General features: G+C 34.3%; 1 protein-coding gene across 1 annotated transcript; it reads left to right on the top strand.

Moving 5' to 3' along the window:
- The first annotated feature begins 3,722 nt into the window (after positions 1 to 3,722).
- Positions 3,723 to 18,212, top strand: LOC115971435 (AP-2 complex subunit mu). The gene is made up of 13 exons (XM_031091359.1): positions 3,723 to 4,009; positions 5,999 to 6,176; positions 7,904 to 7,994; positions 8,814 to 8,908; positions 9,148 to 9,237; positions 9,318 to 9,366; positions 9,443 to 9,581; positions 10,618 to 10,734; positions 11,871 to 11,961; positions 12,050 to 12,192; positions 13,953 to 14,067; positions 17,733 to 17,777; positions 17,860 to 18,212. The coding sequence occupies exons 1-13, from the start codon at positions 3,927 to 3,929 to the stop codon at positions 17,938 to 17,940; spliced, it is 1,317 nt and encodes a 438-aa protein (XP_030947219.1). The 5' UTR covers positions 3,723 to 3,926; the 3' UTR covers positions 17,941 to 18,212.
- Positions 18,213 to 23,847: the final 5,635 nt, after the last annotated feature.

Genomic DNA, 23,847 nt, shown 5'->3' with positions numbered 1-23,847 from the left:
CATTTTGAAGATCAAAATGCACACAGGTGTACCCAAATGAAGATTGTGGTCTCCTTTCTATCAAGAACATGATAGGGAGATGCACTAGGTTCTTTTAAGGGACAAAGTTGTCGATGGCAATCGGGCTTCAACAATGCTTTTCCCTATAATCATCCTTGGCCAAACCTAGTTCCTCACATTTTTTTTTTTTTTTTTGATGAACTCTCGGACTAATTTTGGGCACATAGGGACAATATAAGTTTCAAGTGCACATGACTTATTATAATCGCAATAGTAAAGCGAGATAGAAGAGTAGTGTTATCATTTTTTTTTTTTGGTGTGTCTATGTGTGTGTGTGTGGATAAACAGCAATAAAAGTAGTGTTATCATTTTACTTTTGAAGGTCACTAGCAAAGTATTTGAGCATTGAAGTCCATTCGAATTGTGAAAGTATAAGGGCCCGTTTCGTAAAGAGATTTCTAATAATGTTGTTTAAGTGTTATGGAAATACGTGTGAGTTAAAAAGTATTATAGAAATACGTATTGTGATGTTTAAACATTAAAAACCGTTGTTTAAACAACAATACCAAAAAATACTTAAACAATGTGTGTTGTGTGTGTGTATGTTAGACCCTTTTGAATATACACCACTGTCAATTTCTTTAAAACCTTCTCCCCTTCTCCCTGTCTGTTTGTTAAAATACTTAATATTCTTTAAAAAAAAAAAAAAGTACCAAATGGGCCCTAAATCTCTAAATTTGTTATCATTGGAGTTTTGGTTACAATTTTCTTATATTTGCCTATGTTATTGAAAAATGCTCTAGAATTTTATTTTATTATTTTTTTTTTGGGTGTTGGCTCGTACAAATTTTTTGACGTAGTTAATATCACAAAATCTAACACAATAAAGAGATAATCCACTATGATAGCTTCTAACCAAGTCTAACCTTCCAAAATCTAACAAAATGTACACAAAATTCTAAACACCAACGTCTAAATTCACAACAATCCAACCAATAAAATATTTAATGGAACAAAATAGAAAAAAAAAATCAAATAATCTTAATCCCACAAATTCTAAGCCAATCTAAAATTTTGATAACCAATATTAATGGAAAGAGGGGGTAGAAGCAAATCTCATAAGATAGAGAAAACATACTTGATTAGAGGTGATTGTCTTGGAATTAAGTGGGTGTGGGTGGGGGTGGGGTGGGTCAATGGGGAAGGGTAGGACTGTCCAACCTAACCCGGAACCCGACTAACCCGAGCAACCCGCCCAAACCCGAACCGAAAACCGCCCGAATCGACCACTTCGAAGGTCGGTGGCGGGTCACCGCCCATAGAACCTGACGTCTGTGGGTCGGTTGGCGGGTTTCCTCTCCCAAAACTCAAGCAACCCGACCCGAGCATATAACCAAAAACTTCCAGCGATATTTTGAGTTCTCTGACGAAAACATACAAAAACCGATGTTCTTCGACGAAAATTTACTTGAAACCCATTAGATCGGACGAGATACGACGAGATCTTGTCGAGATCTAGTCTAGATTTGACGAGATCTGGCGAGATCTCGTTAAGATCCGGTGAGTTCTCGTCGTGATCTGGCCAGATCTCAACGGATCCGGCCAAAATGACAGCATCGGCGATGAAACCTGAAACCGACTGGTATAACCCGAAGCTCGACGCGACCTGAATCGACTAATCCGACTAGCATTCTGGATCGGTTGCAGGTTCCGTTTTCGCCCACCTAACAGATTCGGGTCGAGTCTGGGTCGGGCACAAACCTGACCCGTGGACACCCCTAGGGAAAGGGATGATTTGGGTTGGGGGCGGGTGGCAATGGTGAGTATCTTTTATTTAGAGCATTTAACATTCAGGATTGTAAAAAATTTTCTATTTTATTATCTAAAAAGTCATTTTATCTATTATATCATACTATTTTACAATACACCAACATCCCATATTTTATTTTTCGAATACAACCCATTAAAATAACATAAAATAAATTCAACCAAAAAAACAAAAAAAGTCCCATAACCAATCTCTGTCGTAACAACCAGAAAAACATCGCCATCACCACCCCTGCAAACCCAAAAAAATTTAGCCCATCTTAGCCATATCAAACCCAAAAAACCCATGAGAAATCAAGCCAATCACCACTAATATCAATGCCGAAAACACCACCCACAACTGCTGATCTCAGCCATAGAAAAAAAAAACCAACTGATCTCAATGTCGATAACCACCATACCATCGTTCACCAACCATATTAGAACCTACCAACCACCATACCATCGTTCACCAACCACCACCAAAAAACCTAAAAACCACCCACATCGAAACTCAGTCATCACCACTTGAACTTATATCAAACCAAATCGCAACCCACCAACCCAAAGCCCACTGCCACACAAATCACAACCTAACTGCCAAAACTCAGCCCCATCGTCAATCCATAGTCACCCAAATAGCCACCCAAAATCAATCCATAGCAACAACAACCCAAACCGATCTATGGTATATAAATGTAAACAGTGAGAGGCAGTTGCATCACCGAGAGGACCTAAACAAAAACCCCAACATTGATGGAGCTTCGGTTTGAGATGACCCAAACAAAACCTTAACCCAAACCTAAAAACCCTTGAATCTTTGGTCTGAAGAGAGAGCGATAGAGTGAAGAGAAAATGGGTAGAGAGACAGTGTGCTAGAGTGATGGGTTGAGCGGCATAAGGAGAGAGAGTGATCAACAACAACATAGGAGAGAAAGAGTGAGCGACTTGGCTTGTGGGAGTACTATCGAGGGAGAGAAAGGAGACGAGAGATTGAAGAGAGAGAATGATGGAAGATATTTTAGGAAAATAAAGAATAAAAAATATTATTTTATTTATCCAGCCTTGCTATAGTAGATTCTATATTTAGGACATTACTGTAGTTGAGTTGTAAATTTTTTTACAACTAGCATGTATTTTGGTGTTTGATACTTTTAGCTTTTTATTGAAAGTGTGATATAGTGTACTTGTATCTTGAAAAAATAAAGTTTTAAAAAATTATACATAAAAGTTAAAGAAGCAAAAAATTAGTTTATAAAGCTAATTCCAAACACATTTTGAGTTAATGGCTCTATGGGTACACAATTGGCATCCCACGAGCCCTTTTTTTTTTCTTGCTCAAATTGAAAACATTTTTAATTTAACAAGCATTTTCAATTAGATTAGGCATCAAAATATTTGATATTTTTTTTTTTTTATAAAAATTTATATGAAACAAATATATCCTACAATAAATGGGTTTCTATTTTCTACCATTAATTAACCCAATAGAAACTAGTTTTTATGCATTTGATAGGAACCCAATGGAGTTTTTGTTTTGTTTTGTTTTTTTTTTCATCAAATGGTACCCAATGGAGTTGATCTCTGTCTCAACAATTGCCTTGAGCTTTCCCTTTGGGGTTAGGTATTCAGAGTATTTGGTACACTATTTTAAATAATAATTTTTAATTTTTAAACAACATTACATGTATTTTCATATATTTTTTTACTTTACACATATTTCTTTATATATCTTCAAATAACAAAACTCATATTTTTAAGTGTATACAGCAAAGCCCCTAATTTTTTTTTTTGATATTAAGGGTCAGGTATAATAAAGTTCAATTCAAACTATAATAAGACCCATCGCAAATTTTGACCTGAGTCGCTGACTAGTAACCCTGCGACTTCATTTAAAAAACAACCAAAAAAAAAAAAAAAAAAAAAAACCATTTTTCATTTTCCTTGTCTTCCTCACTTACCAAAATTGAAAATTCAACAATTCTCTCTCTCTCACCAAAAGCACAAGCATTTCTCGATGCTGTAGGCTCAAATCGGCGTGGGTCTTCCAGATCTGACATCTCATCACCGTTCATCTGATCGAGTCTTCATCGTATCTTGATTGATCCACCGGATCAGAGATGCCGGTGGCCGCTTCGGCTATCTACTTTCTCAACCTCCGTGGCGATGTTCTCATCAATCGCCTCTATCGCGACGATGTCGGGTATTTACTCTCTCTTACGCATGATGTTGAATTTGATAGGAATTATTATGTACAAAAATATTCCTCAATTTTGAGAATGTGACACATCGATGTGACAAGCTTTTGTTGCTAATTAATGGTTTTGTGTGTAAAAAGTGGGATTTTCAGTAATGGGTCAGCTGTATTATTGGGTAAACGTATCTGGGTATGGCCTGATAGTTGTGACACATCGATTTGACAAGATTTTGTTGCTGATTAACGGTTTTATGTATACAAAGTAGGTTTTTGAATAATGGGTTAGCTGTATTTTTGAATAAATGTATCTGGGTATGGCCTAATATTTAGATTTGTTTGTGCTTTCTATGTATGTTGTGATATTAAGGTCATAAATGAGCAATCAAAGTGTACCGAATTTTGGATCAAACATTGACATGGTACATATAATTTGTTCTGTAAATTAGTGTCTTTGTAGGTACATGTGATCTTACCGGACATGAAGCTAGAATTGGTATATAGGTTCATAGTTTGTTCCTCAATCTACTCCATTTTGGGGGATTAAACATTTGTAGGATTATGAAGAGGATAGTATTTTGGAATTTGGATAAGGCCTTATTGGTGTTGGCACTAAAAATGTTGTTAGCACATGATTTGCTGCCTTGGATTAGGTGGCCTGATTACAAATGCTTTTTAGAAAACGTTACAGATGTTAATTTCGGTAATTTCGGTTAGAAGTTTATTTGTTTTAGATGCCAGTTACTTTTATTTTTTTGATAAATAAGATGCCAGTTACATATTGTTGCTGTGTGCTCAAACTATCTTACAGAGAGTTTATGTGGAGTTGGAATGTGAGATTACTGAGGTTTTAATGATTGGGAATTGAAGTTAGTGAACTCTTTCCTAAATCTCTTATGCTTAAATATCTCCAGGGGAGAGGGGTGTTATAAGCTGTCCAGCTGAGCTGGAGATTGAGTGGTTGTAGTAGTTTTGATGTTTTTTTTTTTTTTTTTAATTTTATTTTATTATGAGGCTGTTCAAGGTACCAATGCGACTTCTTTCCCATAGAAGATGATTTGGTGTGTTAAGGCCCTAAACAGGGTTTCATTATTTGTTTGGTTAACAGCTGGGGCAAGATTCTTACCTGTGAGAATCTTATCAGGAGAGGCTTCTCTTTAGTTGGTTGGTGCTGTATGTGTTGGTGCAGTGGGAAGACAGTGGATCATCTGTTAATACAATCTGATTTTGCATATGTTTTTGGAACTTTTCCTTTAGAGCTTTTGGGATTCAATGGGTGTTAGCAAAGACGGTAGCTGATCTCTTTTTTAGGCGGAGGAATTAGTTTGGGATCACTCATTAGATATATAGATTATAGAACCTTGTCCGTTATTTTTGATGTAGGCATTGTGGAAGGAACAAAATAGCCACACTTTTGAAGTTATTAAAAAATCAATGGCTCAGTTGGAATCATTATTGATTCGAACTTTGTTTAATTGGTCTCGTGCATGGGGTCTTACAAATAGCAATTCGCATTTAGACTTCAATGAATTGCTTTACTTTTGTGCATTTAAAAAAAAAAAAAAATATTTTAGGTTGCTTTGTGTTCATGAAGTAATCTATTCTCTTAATAAAATACCTTTACTTATGAAAAAAATGCATGCCCTGCTGATCAAAGTGCCAAGAAATTAAGTATTTTTACTGGTAATCTGTGCCATAACTAGCTTCATTTTCTTTATCTGTGACAAGAATGCATCCCTTGTGTATTGATGTCAAATTCATTGCTCTCTTGCTGCATGGTCATGCTGTTGAAGGTTCATGTGGCAATTTTATGTAGTTTCTGCTAGGATTTTTTTATTGGTTTATTGATGTGAAATTACTATTTTTCTTGTCATTTTCTTTTTAATTCTACGCTTTATTGATTGGTTTCTTGCCCCCAATGCAATAAAGCTGTTTTACATGGCTTTTTTTTGTTGTTGTTGTGGTTTTCTACATACCAACGTCTATACTTCATTTCAGGGGAAACATGGTTGATGCTTTCCGAGTCCATATAATGCAAACCAAAGAACTTGGTACATGTCCTGTGCGACAGATTGGTGGTTGCTCTTTCTTTTATATGAGAATCAGCAATGTCTACATTGTGATCGTTGTCAGCAGCAATGCAAATGTAGCTTGTGCTTTCAAGTTTGTTGTTGAGGTAGTCAGCTTTTTCTTCTTGTTTACATTCTTCCGTGGTTGTGCCTTTTTCCTTTTTAATATTTTTTTGAGAAGTAGGTTTTCGTCTGTATTTATTTTCAGTTAGGTTATAGTTAGAAGCAGCTTCTAAAATACCTCAACTTTTTGATAAGTAAATAATTGCATTAAAAACCAAAAAAAGTGCTACCCAAGTACGCTAGGTGTATACAGCAGGAACTAGGACAAGAAAAAAAGAAGGAAAACAACAAAAAAGGAACAGCATCTAGGAAAAGCTCAAGAATGCCAAATAATCTAAGAACCCCTCAACTGAAAATTGTGTAGGCGATGATGTCCATTCATGCAAGGAATTTAAGAAAATATATTTCAGCTTAACCATGCTAATCTCTTTATCCTCAAAGCACTGAGCATTGCGTTCATGCCAAATGCACCACATAAGACACAAGGGAACTACCCGCTGCCACACAGTCCCATTACCTCACATACCAAAACACCCTTTCCAACCCTCGATCCTCTCTCTTACTGAAAGGGGCATTACCCAAAAAACACCAAAAAGGGTGTAAACCATAGCCCACAAATCTGATGCCATTGCACAGTGACGAAATAAATGATTCACATCATCCCTATAATTTTTACACATGAAACACCATTCTGTCACCATGATACCCCTCTTTCTTAAGTTATCTTTTGTAAGAACTCTCCCCACTGTGACACACCAAGAGAAAAATGCCACCCCTGGTGGGTCTGTAACTTTTCAATACTTTTCTAAGGCAATGCCACCCCCGATCAAGGTGCTGTAGTAACTCTTCACCTGGAAGACCCCGTTTTATTATTATTATTTTTTATATTATTGACGGAATTTACACTCAAGAAACCAAATCTTGGTTTTGTAAAGTTCATACTGCAATTGTGTCACAACTTTTTCCCAACCTTGCACTGTCCGGATGAACACAGGATGCCAATACATCTGCTCATGTCTGACCTCTACATAATCTGCCACTGTAGCGTCACTATCTCAGGCTAAAAGATACAAATCTGGGAATCTCTCCTTCAGATTAGACCGGCCACAAGTCATGCCAAAACTGGACTTTTGAGCCATCCTCAACATCACATCTAACAAATCTCACAAAACTATCCCATTCTCTTCTAATGAACTTCCATAAACCCACCCTGAACCTCCCCGGAATACCAAAACTTACTAGAGTAATCATGCTTTAACTCTAAACCTGCCTCCATATTGCCTCTTCACGCTCATAATGGCACAACCAGTTCCTTAACAAAGCCTGATTAAAGAGTACTACCTTCTTGATTCCCAAACCCCCAAGGTGAGCAGGAGTACAGCAAGTATTTCATTTTACTAAATGAAATTTGAATTCATCACCCATATTACCCCAAAAAAAGTCTCTTTGAAGTGTTTCCAATATATTTTCTACACCCACTGGAATTGGGAAAAGAGAGAAAATGAGTAGGAAGGCTCAAGAACGTACTCTTGATGAGTGTGAGGTGAACCCCTTTTGATAGATAGATTCTTTTCCATCTAGCCAGTCTCCTTTGCATCCTCTCAATAATTGGATCCCAAATAAATTTTGCCTTAAAGGGTGCTCCTAAAGGTAATCCTAAATACTTTATAGGAAGAGATGTAATTCAACACCCAAGATCATTTGCCAACTCCAATTTATTGAAAGGATTTTGATAGCTGATACTAATGTTTCTGTCTGTTATGTTTTGCAGGCAGTGGCACTTTTCAAATCTTATTTTGGCGGGGCTTTTGATGAAGATGCAATCCGTAATAATTTTGTTCTCATTTATGAGTTATTGGATGGTACGTAACTTGAGAAGCAAATACGTCCCCACTATTTCTATATGCATAAATTTACTCATGGTTATTAGACTTGGATTTACTTGGCTGGGTTTTAGCAACCAGTCCATTTCTTCTACTGCATCAAATGAAGTCAAAACTTGGTTAAACCCATTTTAACTGGCTAGGGTTTAGTGACCCATGTGACCTGCCTGGTTTGTAGCAAACCTGGTTTGTTCTATTTGCACTATACAACTCTTTTTCGTTTGAAAAACATAGTTGTCAGGAATTGAATGCAAGGCCACTTAGAAGAAGATTGTTAAGCTAAACAACCAATTTGGCTGCATTGATGCTTGTGTTTATAACTTTTCTTTTGCATACAATCTCAGTAGTGTATACACACTTTTTTTGAAAATGTAAATGCATAAAACAGCTCAATGATTAATTGACGAATATTGTATAAAATCCAGTGGTAAAAACCAATGATGTTAAATATGAATGATACTCAGTAGTATATCATTGTGCTGCTTGTTAGTTGGTGTATGCATGTGTTTCCCTTGCATGCTTGTGTGTGTGTGTATGCGTGTACAAGTGCATTTCTCTGCAGTGTAGCTTTTTACCTATGATTTGTGCCTTTATTTATCATGCTTACATGCACATATTTGTATTTTTGCTTGCAAATTATGGTTTGTGTGCGTGCCAAGGGCACTACAGCGCACCTATCCTGTTGCTTTTTAATTTACCTTTTTTGCCAATATTGAAAAGTCATGTAGTTTGATTTTACTCAAAATTAATGACCATTATGTAAGTGCGTTGAGGATTGATTTTCACCTCTAATTGCAGAAATTATGGATTTTGGTTACCCACAAAATCTTTCTCCTGAGATTTTGAAGCTTTACATCACTCAGGAAGGAGTGCGCTCACCATTCTCATCCAAGGTTAGTAAGTTGGTAGTTAGGATTTGGTAATTTGATCAATCAATGACTGTTGACAGTCTTCTAGGACCTTTTATTTATTTATTTTTTTTATATATACATATATTTAATTTTTTTCAGAAGTATATTACATTGTTATGCCAGATATGCTTGTGAAAGATGATGTTTGATTTATTCTTCTATGTACATATAATTGTAAATAGGCTTTAATAATTTGTTTCTGCCATATGAAAAAAAAATAGCCTACAGATAAACCTGTTCCTAATGCAACCTTACAAGTTACGGGAGCTGTTGGTTGGCGGAGAGAAGGCCTTGTTTATAAAAAGAATGAGGTGATTTTAATTTTTTCCATTTCTTTTCTGTATTGGATGTAGCCATTCTGCTGGATTTTTAAAATTTTTACCCTGGACAGGTCTTTCTGGATATTGTGGAAAGTGTAAATCTTCTTATGTCTTCCAAAGGTGGGCAGTTGTTTTGGAGGTATATTGCATGATTTTTCTTAGTTCTGTCGCTTATAAAACATTTTTGTAAATATAGGTAGTGTTCTGCGTTGTGATGTAACCGGGAAGATTCTTATGAAGTGCTTCCTGTCTGGAATGCCTGATTTGAAGTTGGGTTTAAATGATAAAATTGGCCTTGAGAAAGAGTCACAACTTAAATCCCGTCCTACTAAAAGGTAATTTTTAATGACACATTTTTCTACTTCTTTATTTATCTGTCTTTTATTTCTTTTATTTTTCTGTCACCCACTTTATTTGCTTAATGTAGTGTTCCCTTGATGAAATTTGAATTTTATTTATTTATTTTTTACAATATTTCCACTTGTTTCTCTCTCAGTTTCCTCTTTGAATTTATTTTTTAATAAAACTAAATTTGCGCTTGCGATGTCTGTGTAGCACATAAACAATAGGCCATAACAAGCCAGAGGAATACTTGATTCCACCTCTGCTTGTTGCTTTATTCTTTTACTTTGTTGAAAGTTACAATGAGTAATTACTTATCAAAAAAAAGTTACAATGAGTAATAGTCAATTAGAAATCAGATTAATTATCGCAATATACATTACATTCTTAATTTTGCATCTCTTTCCGTTTTTCCAGGTAGATCCTAAGTTTTTTATCCTGAACTGCATCAGTAATTTAACATGTTTAAAATTCAATGGTTAATAACAAATAATATATGTATGTATATGGGCTGGGTTCAAATTATATATGGTGTAATTTTAAACAATGTTAAACCACTCAATAATTTTTAGTTGGATGCAATTTTTGACAAATCCACGGTTGGATTACATTTTCTTCTTGTACATTCTATGCTTGCAAAATTTCAAGACAATCAAAGATCAATAATTATGTCATCTATCAAATATTTAAATTTCAAGTTTTTGTTTTAAAATTATGTTTAAAAGATGAGTTTATGGATTGAATAGTAAATAACATTCGATTGGCATGATGTAAGCCAAAAGTGGATTTTCAAAATATGCATGCAATAAAATGTTATTAGGTGGTGTAACATTACTTAAAGTTACACTAGGTGTAATTTAATCATTTATCTATCTATAAATTACTCAATAACTTATGCAATGCTGTATTGTGTAAGGCTGTTTTTTATTTTTATTTTTATTTTTTATTATTTTATAAATTTTATTATTATTATTTTTATTATAGATTTTTGTCTAATTACATTATCTTTGACAATGCTATGTTTTGTAGTGGTAAAACAATTGAGCTCGATGATGTTACTTTCCATCAATGTGTGAATTTGACGAGGTTTAACTCAGAGAAGACTGTGAGTTTTGTGCCACCAGACGGTGAATTTGAATTGATGAAGTAAGCTCACTAGTTTTCTCTCATAATATTGTATTATATAATCTGTTTGTGGTCTATGTTGTTCATTCGCAGTAACGTATGTAATGACATCCCCCCAACCCTCTCCCTGAAATTTTTAATTTAATAAACTTAATTCTGTCTGCTTGTCTCATTTTTGAAGTTATCTGCTTTACACACACACATGCACATTTAAAAAATTTGGATCAGGAAAAAAAATTACAATTTTGAACTTGTTATTGTTGTGTTTTTTCAACAAGTAATGTTGTGATTTTAAATTTTATTCAAGAGTGTTGGTTAATACACCATTTTCTCCACTTCACATATTGGATTTTCTGGACGTTATGAATCGTAGGCACTAATTTTTACTTTTATTATTTCTTATATTTTCTTTTTCTAGGAATTTCCTTTGTATACTCCTTGTGTATTGTAGTGGTGCCCCTTTTTGCGCCTTGTTAATAAAGTATAGTTACTTATCAAAAGGAAAAAAGAAAAAAGAAAAAGAAAAAAGAAAGAGAGAGATGCAAATATGTTGCTGTAAATCTGATGCATCCTTGAAGGGATATAATATTTGAAGTATGTATCTGATACATGATATCTGCCGTTGTGGGTGTATACCCTCCTTGGATCTTCTGTTTAAAAGTTCCACTTTTGCTTTATTTTATGATTTCATCATGTTCTGTTCAAAGCAATGCTGGTTTTGCTGCTTTTACATTGCAATGTCCTTTTCTATAAATCATAGATACAAGATACTTATCAACAAGAGTTAGGCTGGAGGCTCATATATATAAAATTTTTAACTTTTATTTTACACCACTTCTATCACTTGGTGTTTCACAATTTTTGTGTTCAGCTTCCTAGAAGCTAACCTTTTGTTATTATCTTCTTACATATATGTAATTTTCCAATAACATCTGACAGAAAGTCCCATGTTTTTGCCAATTAGCTCTAGCTCAAATGACACTTCCTTCTTTTGTAAGAGCAAGGCAAAGTGTGAGTTTGTGGGTTCCAAGATCCACTAGATGTGCATGTGTACAAATCAAACAAATAAACTTCCATGCTTAGTGTTTTTGGAAATTCTGTGTTTTTTTTTTGGGGGGGTTTTAATTGGTGACAATTTGTCATTATATTTACCATAGGTATCGTATCACTGAGGGTGTTAATCTTCCGTTCCGTGTATTGCCAACAATTAAGGAACTTGGTCGAACACGCATGGAAGTAAATGTTAAGGTTTGTAATTTTAAATGTTAAAAGTTTCCAATCTTTGAAATGTTGGACTGTTGCATTAGCTTATTTACATATTCATATTCATATTCAGGTAAAGAGTGTCTTTGGTGCAAAAATGTTTGCTCTTGGTGTGGTCATCAAGATTCCTGTACCTAAACAAACAGCAAAAACAAGTTTCCAAGTGACATCAGGTCGAGCAAAGTACAATGCCTCTATTGATTGCTTGGTTTGGAAGTGAGTGTCTTAGTTTTCTAACTTCTGAAAGTTTAATTTTGGTTCCTTTTTAAATATATGTTACTGTTGCAATGTTGTGTGGTTTTATTTTTAAATGTTGTTTGTAGAAAGTCTGATGCAGGCAGGGATTTTAAAAAAATGGATTTAGGGTAAAATACAGACGCTTTTTAGCTGCTTCTGTTTGTTCCTATTCCACTTCATTTCTTGATTTTTTAATTTTACTTTTTTTTTGATACGAAATAAGTTTTATTGATATAAAAAATGGAACACCCTAGTACACAGGGAGTGTACAAGGGGTCAACAATTCAAGTACAAAAATTACAAGAATTAAGGAAATCAAGAAAAGAATAGAATGATTGGTTTTGCATAGCAACCGACCAATCCAATAAAGTTCTAAAGAAAAAACCTTAACTTTAGGTCTGGTATGAATCTCTCATTATCTTCAAAACACCTATTTCTCTCCCTCCAAAGACACCACATTAGGCAATGGGGAACAATTAGCCATATATGACCATTTTGATGACGACCAAACCTGCCTTGCCAACAAGCCAGGAGCCCCACAACGGATTGCAGCATAACCCAGCTGACTCCAAATAAAACCAAAACCATAGACCATAGATCCATAGCAACTGGACAATGAAGAAAGAAATGGTCAACCGATTCACCTTTACAATTGCACATGTAACATCAATCCAATATCCAAACTTTCCTTTTTTGTAAATTGTCAATCATCAAGAATTTCCTGAATTGAAAGACTTTTAGCTTTCTAGGGTGTTGTCATTGGCATATACATTTAGAAAATGTGGGTGGCACTCGGTGCATTTTAATGCACTTCTATAAGGTGAAAAGTGGAACAGAAAAGGGGATGGCGAGAGGAAGATGTAGGTTTGTGGATGGTAGCTTTCGCTGACTCTTACTGCACCCAAAAGGAAAAATGGAAAATGGAAAAAAAGGGAAAAAAAAAAAAAAAATCCAAAAATCTGTCTGAAACTGGATCTGGGGCAGAGCTTGGTGAGACAGATGAATATCAACTTGCTTCCAAAAAAATTATCGATATCCGTAATTTTTTCTTTTGATAAGTGATATCTGTTAATATATTTAGGACATAATGTATTAATTCCAATTATTATATAATGCTCTTGTGAAAACCTCACTAAATGTAGACAGAATATAATATCATAAGAAAAGATAATTGTTGGTTTGAAATCTGTATAAACAACATCAGACATCTCTGTGAAATGCTTGAAAAAAATATATCATGTTTCATTATTGTAATTAAAGAAGTCAGCAGGTTTTAACTGTTGGTAAAAGCAAGCTTAAATGCAAAGTGCCAGAAGCTTGGTGCTTTTTGCCTCTAAAGCGAGGTGTATTATATTTTATTTAAAAAAAGAGCCAAATGTAAAATGTCATTACAATCTTAATGTTGTTGATTTACACCATGGATTTGTCATGCCAAATTCAATTTTATGGTATGTTTTTATTATTATTATTTAATAATAATAACAAACACTGTCATGTTTGTTAATGTATTCCATGGATGATGCAGCTGTGATCATGAGATAGCGCTCCCCCCACTTCCCATCAAAACACACACACACAGGAAGAAAATTGCAAATAAAAGATATAGATTTTTTTCTAATACAGTGCACTATTTTTTATTTTTATAAGTTGAGTTTATTATTTTCATTTATTACTTATGCTCTATATTATGTTTAGGTTGATTTGATGTTGCTCAATTCAATGTTTTTGAAACTTTGTAGGATAAGAAAATTTCCTGGGCAAACTGAGCCAACTATGAGTGCAGAAGTTGAGCTGATATCCACAATGGCAGAAAAGAAGTCTTGGACAAGGCCACCAATTCAGATGGAGTTCCAGGTGCTTAATTAATTACTGTGCCACTTCCACATTCCCATTAAAATGGACAGGATGCATTTTTTATTGTTTTGTATGCCATAATCTTAACCACTTGCTAAATAAGCATAAGAATGGAGAGAATAGACCTTCTAATTTTTTAACAAGTAAAAATCATTACATCCCAAGGGGTAGTGCAATCTGCTATGAACCACCTCTCATAAACTGGAGGTAAGTAGTTCGAATCTACCTTTCCCCCTCCCCTTGGGGCCAAAAACTTGTTGAAAATAGAAGTAAATGTCATTTTATTTAATAGAGGAGAATGCTTCAATACACAGGGTACAGGGAGTACTCTTAAGAATTACATTCTAAAATTTAAAAGATAAACAAATTCTACAAAAGAAGTGGAATGAACACTGCCTAAGGCAGGCATCCAATCATATGAAGTTGTTAGGAATCAAGATTTGATCAAGATCAATGTAAGTTAACCCTTCAGAAGCTTGAACATTCCTCTTTCTCTCTCTCTCTCTCTCTCTCTCTCTCTCTCTCTCTCTCTCTCCTAATTATCCTCGTAAGACAATGTAGACTCTTGAGATTTGACTAGCAATAGCATACTCTTTATAGTTGTAAAAGAATAGAATGTTTCTTAAGCCTGTACGAATGAGGTATGAGTCATTAATCAATTGGTTTGTAACTGCCAAAATAACTTTAAATTGTTTTGAGTTCCTTTAGCTACCTTGTTTAAATCCAGCAGTGATACATTGAACTTATGTGAGTCCTTTTCCCACTACATATTCTCCTGAAAATTTTAATAAGGATAATCATAAAAAAAATACAATAATGAGGATACATAAAAACTATTAAAAAAAATGAGGATACATTTATTTATTTATTTTTAAATAAATAAATAAAAACTGAGAAGTTATAATGCGTTAAAAAAACACAGCTGCACCAAGGGGGCACCACTCAAGTAGATAAGGAGTATACCAGAAACCTTGACGGAAGAAAATAAAAAAGTTAAATGAATCTAATCCATCTATTTGAAAAAGGGGGGGGGGTGTCATTGACTGTTTTTTTGGATGAATAAGATAATATTATTGAGCCAAAACGAACTATACATGCAAGCTCAAGACACATCATCAGCAGCATGTCTGCATATCAGACCAACCTACAGAATAAGCAGCCTAGGATCCAATACAAACAACCAAGCCTGAGTTTCAATCAGGAACCAAGCCAACCACCTAAACACCTAATTAACTACTCACAAGGTTTGGTCAAAACAAGCTAAGCTGCCCCAGAACCCAGCTAAACATGGAATCTTAGCAATTCACATAGCCCCATCACTAGTAGAGCGCTTCATTGGGACATGAGCACACACTCTTCACCTAACATAATTCAAAATTGGCTTTAACCACTTTGCCACAAACTGACCAGTATGCACACTACTGTTTCTCTGTCTCCAAATGTGATACACAGTGGCAGCAAGGGCTATCCTTTCCACTTTAACAAACAAGCTTTTTTCCAGTCAGAAGCACTCTCCCCCATTTGACAACCTCATCAGTCATCCCCACTCACATGCTATATGCTGCCTCAGCCACAGCCACCAGTCCTGCTTCCATACCCTCTGAGAGAATGAGTTTATGAGCAATCAAAAAACAAGTGATCCCTAGCCACCAAAAAAAAAGTGATCCTTGCATTCCATTTTTTGCTTCTGCAGAAACCATAAAGCACATCATCTGGCCAACCCCAAACAGCCAATATATCACAAGTAGTAAGCCTATCCTTTATGGCTAACCATAATATGAAAGCAATGAAAGCATGCTTTGGCACAATAGCATTATCCCACGCCATATTCCACCACCCAACTTCGGCTTTCCTAATTCGAACTGCCTCCCAAGCAGATTTCCTAGAGAAAATCCCAGTTTTTGTGAGGAACCATTTGCAGATTGTAAATTAATTTTGTAATTTTAATTCTCCGTATATCATTTATTGTCCTTGAGCTGCTTGAACTTACCTCTGTTTTCCTTGCTTTCTGTGAACAAGATTTGGTTGCTTTTGAATTGCGACATGCCTTTTCCTTCTTTTAGTTGAAGTAAAAATGGGAAGGAAAATGGTGAGGTGGAAGATTTTCCATGCAAACCTCCATTTTTCTGCCTTCAAAATTTGGTGGAAAAGGGTAAAGAAAATGAGGATGTTATATATATATATATATATATATATATATTGTACTTTATGCAGAGCCCCGTCGGTGTCTTTTCCTTGGAAGAGCATTTGGTGTGTTAAGGTCCCTAAAAGGGTGGCTTTCTTTTTATGGACAGCTGCTAGGGGTGGGATTCTTACTATAGACAACCTTGTTAAGAAGGATTTACCTCTTGTTAATTGGTGCTGCCTTTGTCGATGTGAAGAGGAAACTGTGGATCACTTATTGATCCATTGTAAGTATGCTCATACCTTGTGGAGTGAAGTCCTTCGTTTGTTTGGGGTTCAGTGGGTGATGCCCAAGAACGTTGTTTCTCTTCTCTCTGCATGGTGGAATTGGTTGGGTAGTCACACTTCAAATGTGTGGAATATGGTTCCAGCGTGTCTTATGTGGTTAATTTGGAAGGAACGCAATGCTCGAACTTTTGAGGAAACTGAGAGACTTGTAGATTGTGTGAAGTCCTTGCTGCTTAGGACTTTGTTTGAGTGGTCCCGTATTTGGGGGTTTACGCATTGTCATTCTTTGTTTAATTTTCTTAATTCTGTTAGCCTTTCTTTTTGATTGGTTTGTATTTTTTTTCAGTGCAGTGAGTTTACTATCGTAAATCCATTGTACTTCTATGATCAATAAATTTGTTATTACCTATCAAAAAAAAAAAGAATTTCTTTCCTTACAACCAACAAAAGAAAATTTTATTCATTTTCCATCCTTCCACTTCTCTATCCTTTTTGCCAAACACAAATGAGAGAAAAAAACAAAACAAAACCTTTTCTGTCCTCTGTATATTTTTCATCTCCACTCTTTCATCTTCTCAATCAAACATAACGAAGTTGGATAAAAGAAGAAATGTAAAATTTTTTTGGGTAATTTTGGAATTAATGTTCTATGCCATTCTCAAAATCCTGTCCGCGTACTATGAGATAATGAATTTACGTGTTTGTAGACCTTTGCAGATTGAGATTAATGATACAGTATTGGATTTCTAGTGAAGTGGAATCTTCTTAATTTTCTACAATATTAATTATTGATCCCATGATGTGGCCAAAAAATAATGGCACAAGGAGAGAATGACTGAATGAGGGAGCTCACAAGAAATGTAACAAACTTAAAGACCTTCAGCTTTATAGCATTCTGTATGGCCATTGGATTATAGGATTTTGGAAAGTGGTTCCTCATTGCCTAATGTGGTGCATATAGAGAAACAGAATACTTGAAGTTTTGAGGGATGCGAAAGGATCATTCCCAATCTGAAACGGTTATCTTTAGGTTTATTTTCTTTAGTTCTCTTTTAGAGAGCTAATTGATCATTGTAATTTGAGGTTGATTGTGATGGTCTTAGATACTTCCTGTGTACTTGGACTTTTTTTTTTTTTTTCTCTTTACCCTATTTCTTTTTTATTAAAAAAATCATCATCTGCATATACATGTAGACATGTCATTGCACTCTAAACAATGTTGGATAACTGACCTTTTGAAACATCTTTTGCAGGTTCCCATGTTCACAGCTTCTGGTTTGCGTGTCCGTTTTCTCAAGGTAATTTTTCTAGATTATTAGTATGCCATACACTAGTAATAAAATGCATCATTTTCCTCATTGGGTTACAAATTTTCCGCAGGTCTGGGAGAAGAGTGGCTACAATACTGTTGAGTGGGTCCGTTATATTACCAAAGCTGGCTCTTATGAGATTAGGTGCTAGAGACTGGAAATGTTTCTGAGACTTTAGATGCCTTAAAATGGGTGGCGATTGAAATATTTGAACGTCTATTTTTTTTAAGGATTTGAATGGTGGCTCTTACCTATAATTTTTCCTTTCATTCATCCTATCATTTTTTCCTGTAACATATACTATATAGTAAAAAAAGGCGGGCTTTTCTAGTTGTGTGTATTAAATGTTACTGTCACAATATGATTTTGTATTAGATAAATTTGTTTTGATTAATGGATTATGGTAATTAGTTGTGGATGCAATATTTATATTGTCAACAGTTTGGAGAGCTGAAATTCTGATACTTGTGCAGTTAAAGATTTAAAAGGGATACTGGAAGAGAACTTATGATATAATAGTCTCGATGTTCTTGATGAAGGCCTTCGAATGTTGAATAAGTTGAGTTTATTTGATCAATGGACCTAAAGCCGTTGGGCGTCCTTTTTGAGTTGCAATTTTCTTGGGACTTAATAACATGGTAATTTGTATCGCGAGATCTTAAGATCCCATATTCCAAAATCGATCTGGATTGCCTCAAGATCTTTCATATAGTGGGATTGAAGCATAGTAACATCTTGAATCCTAGAATTGTATATGATTGTGATTATGTGTCGTCTGTGGATGATTCTACCACGTGATTCATATTTGGTCAGTTTCTATTCCTTGGGTTTATGAAATAAACAGGAAAAGCCCTTTGATACTTCTTATAGCAAAGGATGTTCAAATAATCCAATGCTAGGTATAGTTTGGATTTGCTCCCTTCTGTCAATGAATGGTTAGCTTTCGTCAATGCATTGTGCTATGACACCCGTTTTGTATTTGTTTGGATTTTACACCCTTTATCTTGATTTTGCACCCTTCTATATTTTCACTCATAGAAACACCTTTTGGATCCTTCTATATTTTCACTCACATAGAAAAACTGTTAGGGTCCATTTGGTTGGAGAAGTAGAAAAGTAGAAGGATAAAAAATTGGGAGGGAATAGAAAAATGGGAGGATATAAGAGATTTAGTTTTCTCTTATTTTTGTTTGGTTGGGAGGATGGAAAAGTGGAGAGAATGAAAATTTATTTATTTGGTTGAGAAGAAAAATGAGAGGATAGAAAAGTGAAGTTGGTATAAATTTACAATTATGTTCTTATTAAATAAAACAAAAAAGCAACACATTTTTTTAGCAAAAATATTGTTTATGTGCAAACAAAAACGTAACACAATTTTTTAGTAAAAATAATTGTGTGTGCAAGTGGACAAAAAAGAAAAAAGAAAAAGAAAAAAAAGAGAGCAACTAGACGAAACAAAACAAAAATAAAAAAGCAAGAACAACGTGATGTGCAGTGTGCACATGGGCATTTTGGTCAGCTCATGAGTATAGTTTTCTCTCTATTTTAGGGAGAAATTTTTTTAATGGGCTTAGGGAGAAAACACCCCGAACCCCACCACACATTTTTTGTCTCCCCCTCTCGACCAAACACCCTCTAAAAAGTTTTTCCTCCTCATTCTTTTTTTGTATTTTGTATTTTTTTTTTATCCTCCCTAAAATTCACTTTACTAGACACATCCTTAGAGAATCTATTAGTGTATTCTTATAGTAAGAAGTTTATTGTTCATGCAAAAGGTATAGATGTTGTTGCTAGGGTTAGTGAAGATTGATTAATTAAAGGATTAGTGGCAAGGTTTTATAAGGTTCAGGGCATGCGTAATGTCCATCCTTGAATAAAGATTGAAACCTTTGGTTTCTGGATATTTAGAAGAATGGTAACCTTGAGTTTTGTTATTGTTGGGGAATTGAAAAATCTAATTTTGTGTTTCTCAAAAAAAAAAAAAAAAAAAAAAAACTAGTTTTGTAACAATTTTGGGTTATACGCTGACTAAACTAGCTTTGCTCTGTCCTATTAGGGCAAAATAACCTATAAAGAACTTGTTAAATTTAAGGAATTTGGTTAGTCAACATAAGATGAGCCAAATTGCTTTTTCAAGTTGGAGGCAATTAGGCCAAAAATTTGAGCAAATTAACAAATTAGCCCGGTGTTGTTTTTTTGTGTTTGTGGTCAACATATGGGCTTGCTCATGGGCTCATAAAAATCTAGGCCAAATTTACCATATAACACTCATTTTCAAATATATTCGTTAGTTAGCATCGTTTTCAAACTTATTAGCAAACTAATATTTCGAGTTTCTTAGACTCGAGTTCACTGTCGCAACTCGAGTCTTGAAAACTTGAGTTCCATGTGCTACTAAGTGAAACTCGAGTATTAAAGACTCGAGTTTCTCAAAACAAAACCAAAAGAACAAAATTCACAAACACCTTCAGCTCCTCATGCTCATAGCTTCAAGTCTATCTCTCACCTTCAATTTCTCACAGGTTTGTATAGCATCCTTCTAGGTCTCACCTTCAAATCCTTCACAGATCTTCACCAGCAAGACCAAACCCAAACCCAACAAACGCGTCGATCAGAACCTGCAAAACCAAACACAACAAACACACCAATTGGAACTTGGAAAACCAAACCCAATAAACGCACCACCACCTCATCCTAAACCCGATTGCCGCCCGGGTTTAGTTCAAGCTACTTCCTAAAGCCTGGGTTTGTTGCTTTGTGTTACTATTTTGATCTCATTAGGTTTGTTGCTTTGTGATTCTATTTTTGATCTCTCTGGGTGTTGTGGTTTCTGTTTAGGTCTTCGTGTTTCTGTTTTTGTTGTTTCGAGTCAAGTTCACATGGAACTCGAGTTTCTAAAACTTGATTTGCTACAGTGAACTCAAGTCTAAGAATCTCGAGATGTTAGTGTTCGACTGTAAGCTATGCCATTCCACCTCAAAACTAATTGATGATGAGGAAAACACACTCAAATCTTTTATGGCTTTCCACATCACATAACGTGAGCCTGTTTTTAGAGTAGTTGTAGGGAATCAAATTGAGGTTCCCCCAACAATCCCTCCCTCACAAGGATACTCCCGTGATTCGAACCCATGACCTTGACTTTGATACCATTTGTCAGACTGTGAGCTATATATGCCATTCCACCTCAAAACCAATTGGTGATAAGAAAGACATACTCAAATCATTTATGACCTTCGACATCACATCACGTGGGTCTGTTTTTAGAGTAGTTGTAGGGAGTCAAATTGTGGTCCCCCCAATAGTTAGTTTGCTAATTAGTTTGGAATGATGCTAACTAATGAATATGTTTGAAAATGGGTGTTATATGCCAATTTTGGCCTAAAAATCTATCTCTTGGGTTTATACATAAGCTCAAAATGGGCATACTCTTTAATCTTGATGCCACACTCCTCCGTTATATGGGCTTGGGTAGTGCCCAAAAATTGAAGTAAAGTACAATAGAAATAGTAGGCCCAAGAGAATTGGGATTGCTTTTTGTGGGTCTTTAGAGAAAATAGGTATCAACAAGTGACAAGTGTTTAGAGCATTCGATCTTCTTGATAATTGTCTTCAATTCTTCCACATAATATATTTTGCCAAAACACACATGGCGACGATGGCTTGACTACCAAACTAACACATGGCTTATATGACAACTTACATGTGTCATAATTTTTAAAATCACAAGTGGATTTATGCTAACTAGATGCTTATAAACTTAGCCTATTGATAAATAATAATCATTATAGAATAACGAATGGATGTCATAAATGTATTTTTTTTTAAATTTTTTATTTTTAAATCTCTATTATTCATCGCAAACACCAACCTAATCTTATCTATCATCCAAAATAGGGAGTGACTTAAATTACATTTGATAGTAAGTGGTTTAAATTAAATTTATATGTAAATTATAATTTTTAGGGACGACATTATTTATTATACAGTCAATATGTCATTGATTACATTTATTATGACATTGATTTGTAAGTATTTAGGGAGTGGATTAAATTACATTTGATAGTAAGTGGTTTAAATTAAATTTTTATGTAAATTATAATATTTAGGGACGACATTATTTATTATATAGTTAATGTGACATTGATTACATTTATTATGACATTAATTTGTAAGTATGACATTAATTTGTAAGTATTTTGTAATAAAATTGGTAGTGCATTTATTATATTGTTTATGTAGCATTAATTACATACATATTATGACATTAATTTGTAGGAAACTTCCAAATTTACTAGAACTTTTAGAAATATGCTACATCCACAATATTTTTACAATAATTTCACAACAAATCCTGAGAAGCAAATTGTTGTGGATGTAACATTTTTCTAAGTCTTATTACATAAAGCTTACAACTTGATGTGAGAGTGAGAGTGATTGGTGAGTTTCAACCATGTCATAAATGAATATTTGAATTTTCTTTTTATGAATGATGACACATCAATTTGTAAGTTTAATGTAATAAAATTTGTAGTAATAGATTATTTTGTAATAAAATTAATAGTGCATTTAAAATTTTCCTATTTTGACTTTACACTTCTATTGGAAGATTTTTAACTTGCTGATTTTGCTTAATTTTTCATATACCAGCATTTTCATTATTGATGTTTTTTTTTTTTTTATTATTATTTTTTTTTATAATGAGAATTTTATAACCTTTATGTAAAAGACTATAAAAAAGATACATCATGAGCAAAAAATCCTCTAAGACACTCAGATTTTCCTCTATCCAGGTTGCATAATCAGAAATCTTGTTGAGTGTTGTGTTAAGTGTTAACAACACTCAAGTCTCAAGTATAAAGTCTCTTAGCCAAATATCTGCAGCAAACAAAAAAAAAGGCAGTAGCTTATACTAGAGCAATATAGATATTTGGAAATCCGTTGATACTGGATTGAAAGTTACTATGGGCTTGTTTCTATTAGTAATTCTGTGTGTTGCTTTTAGTTTCTATGGAGTTGATGGAGGAAGAAGGATTTCTGAGAGAGAAGGCTTGAATTTGGATGGACGACACATAGTCCTGGAAGAGCCAGCAGCAGCTAACAAAAGTCAGGTTCTCAAATATTTGTGAGCAAAATATGCCAACTTCGCCATGGCTCAAGTAGTCAGAAAAACGACGAGAGAAAAATTAAAAGAACGGGAAAACATTCATTTTATCAGATTCTGCAGCCTTTTTGTTTTGTTGTTGTTATATTGTGAACTGATCTTTAGTTTCTCTAACTTTAGCATGCAGATGTGTTAGTGCATTTTGACATTAAATTAAGTTTAAACCTGATTTTAATTAAATAAGCTTATTAAAAGTAAATAAAGTTTTCTATCTTTTCTCTCAAAAAAGTAAATAAAGTAACTTGTTTGTATGTGAAACTAATTAAGAAAAGTGAAGTTATTCAAAGTATTAAATGTTTTGTATGGGTTTCGAAGCCTATATGTGTAAACCCATGAAGAAGTCCATTTGAAAATCAAGAGTAAAAGAAGAGAGAGTTGGGCAGTCAAGCAAAAAAATCTCTTTCTCAATGTATATATTTTTTCCATTTGTGAGTAGTTTGCGAGTTCATCATATTTTTAAACACTTTAGTCAAACTTTTCAGGCCAAGCAAAGATGTTTTTTTGGTGGAGCCTTGGCCCAACCATTTGTGTAGAGTTGATTTGAGTTATACCATAAACTCTTGGACTGTTGTATTTTGGATGAAACAAGTTAGAAAAGAAGTTTTGATGCATCAATTTTTAGGTTTTGCCAACCATAGAGAGCTTAAACTATTTTAAAGAGAACGAGATTTTTGTATCTTAGTAAAACATTGTTCGATTAAAATTCCTAATGTTATTGTAACTAAAATATGATTTTATTGTAATTTCTCAAACAAAATGCTCACAATTAATTTTAATCTACAAAGGCTTTAAGCTATAATTCACTGATAGCAAGGTTTATTTATTTATTTTTAATTTTTATAATGTATCAATGATGCTTGTGCCAGTCCAAAATTTACTTGTTACTTAAAAGAT

The sequence above is a fragment of the Quercus lobata genome, chromosome 12, assembly GCF_001633185.2.
Source record: "Quercus lobata isolate SW786 chromosome 12, ValleyOak3.0 Primary Assembly, whole genome shotgun sequence".
Lineage (NCBI taxonomy): Eukaryota > Viridiplantae > Streptophyta > Magnoliopsida > Fagales > Fagaceae > Quercus > Quercus lobata.
This window is presented reverse-complemented; position numbering and strand designations above follow the sequence as displayed.

Excerpts from the sequence above, each read along its gene's own strand:
- LOC115971435 (XM_031091359.1), top strand. The coding sequence starts at position 3,927 with ATGCCGGTGGCCGCTTCGGCTATCTACTTTCTCAACCTCCGTGGCGAT. Across the intron at positions 4,010-5,998 it reads CTCTATCGCGACGATGTCGG|GGGAAACATGGTTGATGCTT; the intron begins GTATTTACTCTC and ends ACTTCATTTCAG. Across the intron at positions 10,735-11,870 it reads GGTGAATTTGAATTGATGAA|GTATCGTATCACTGAGGGTG; the intron begins GTAAGCTCACTA and ends TATTTACCATAG.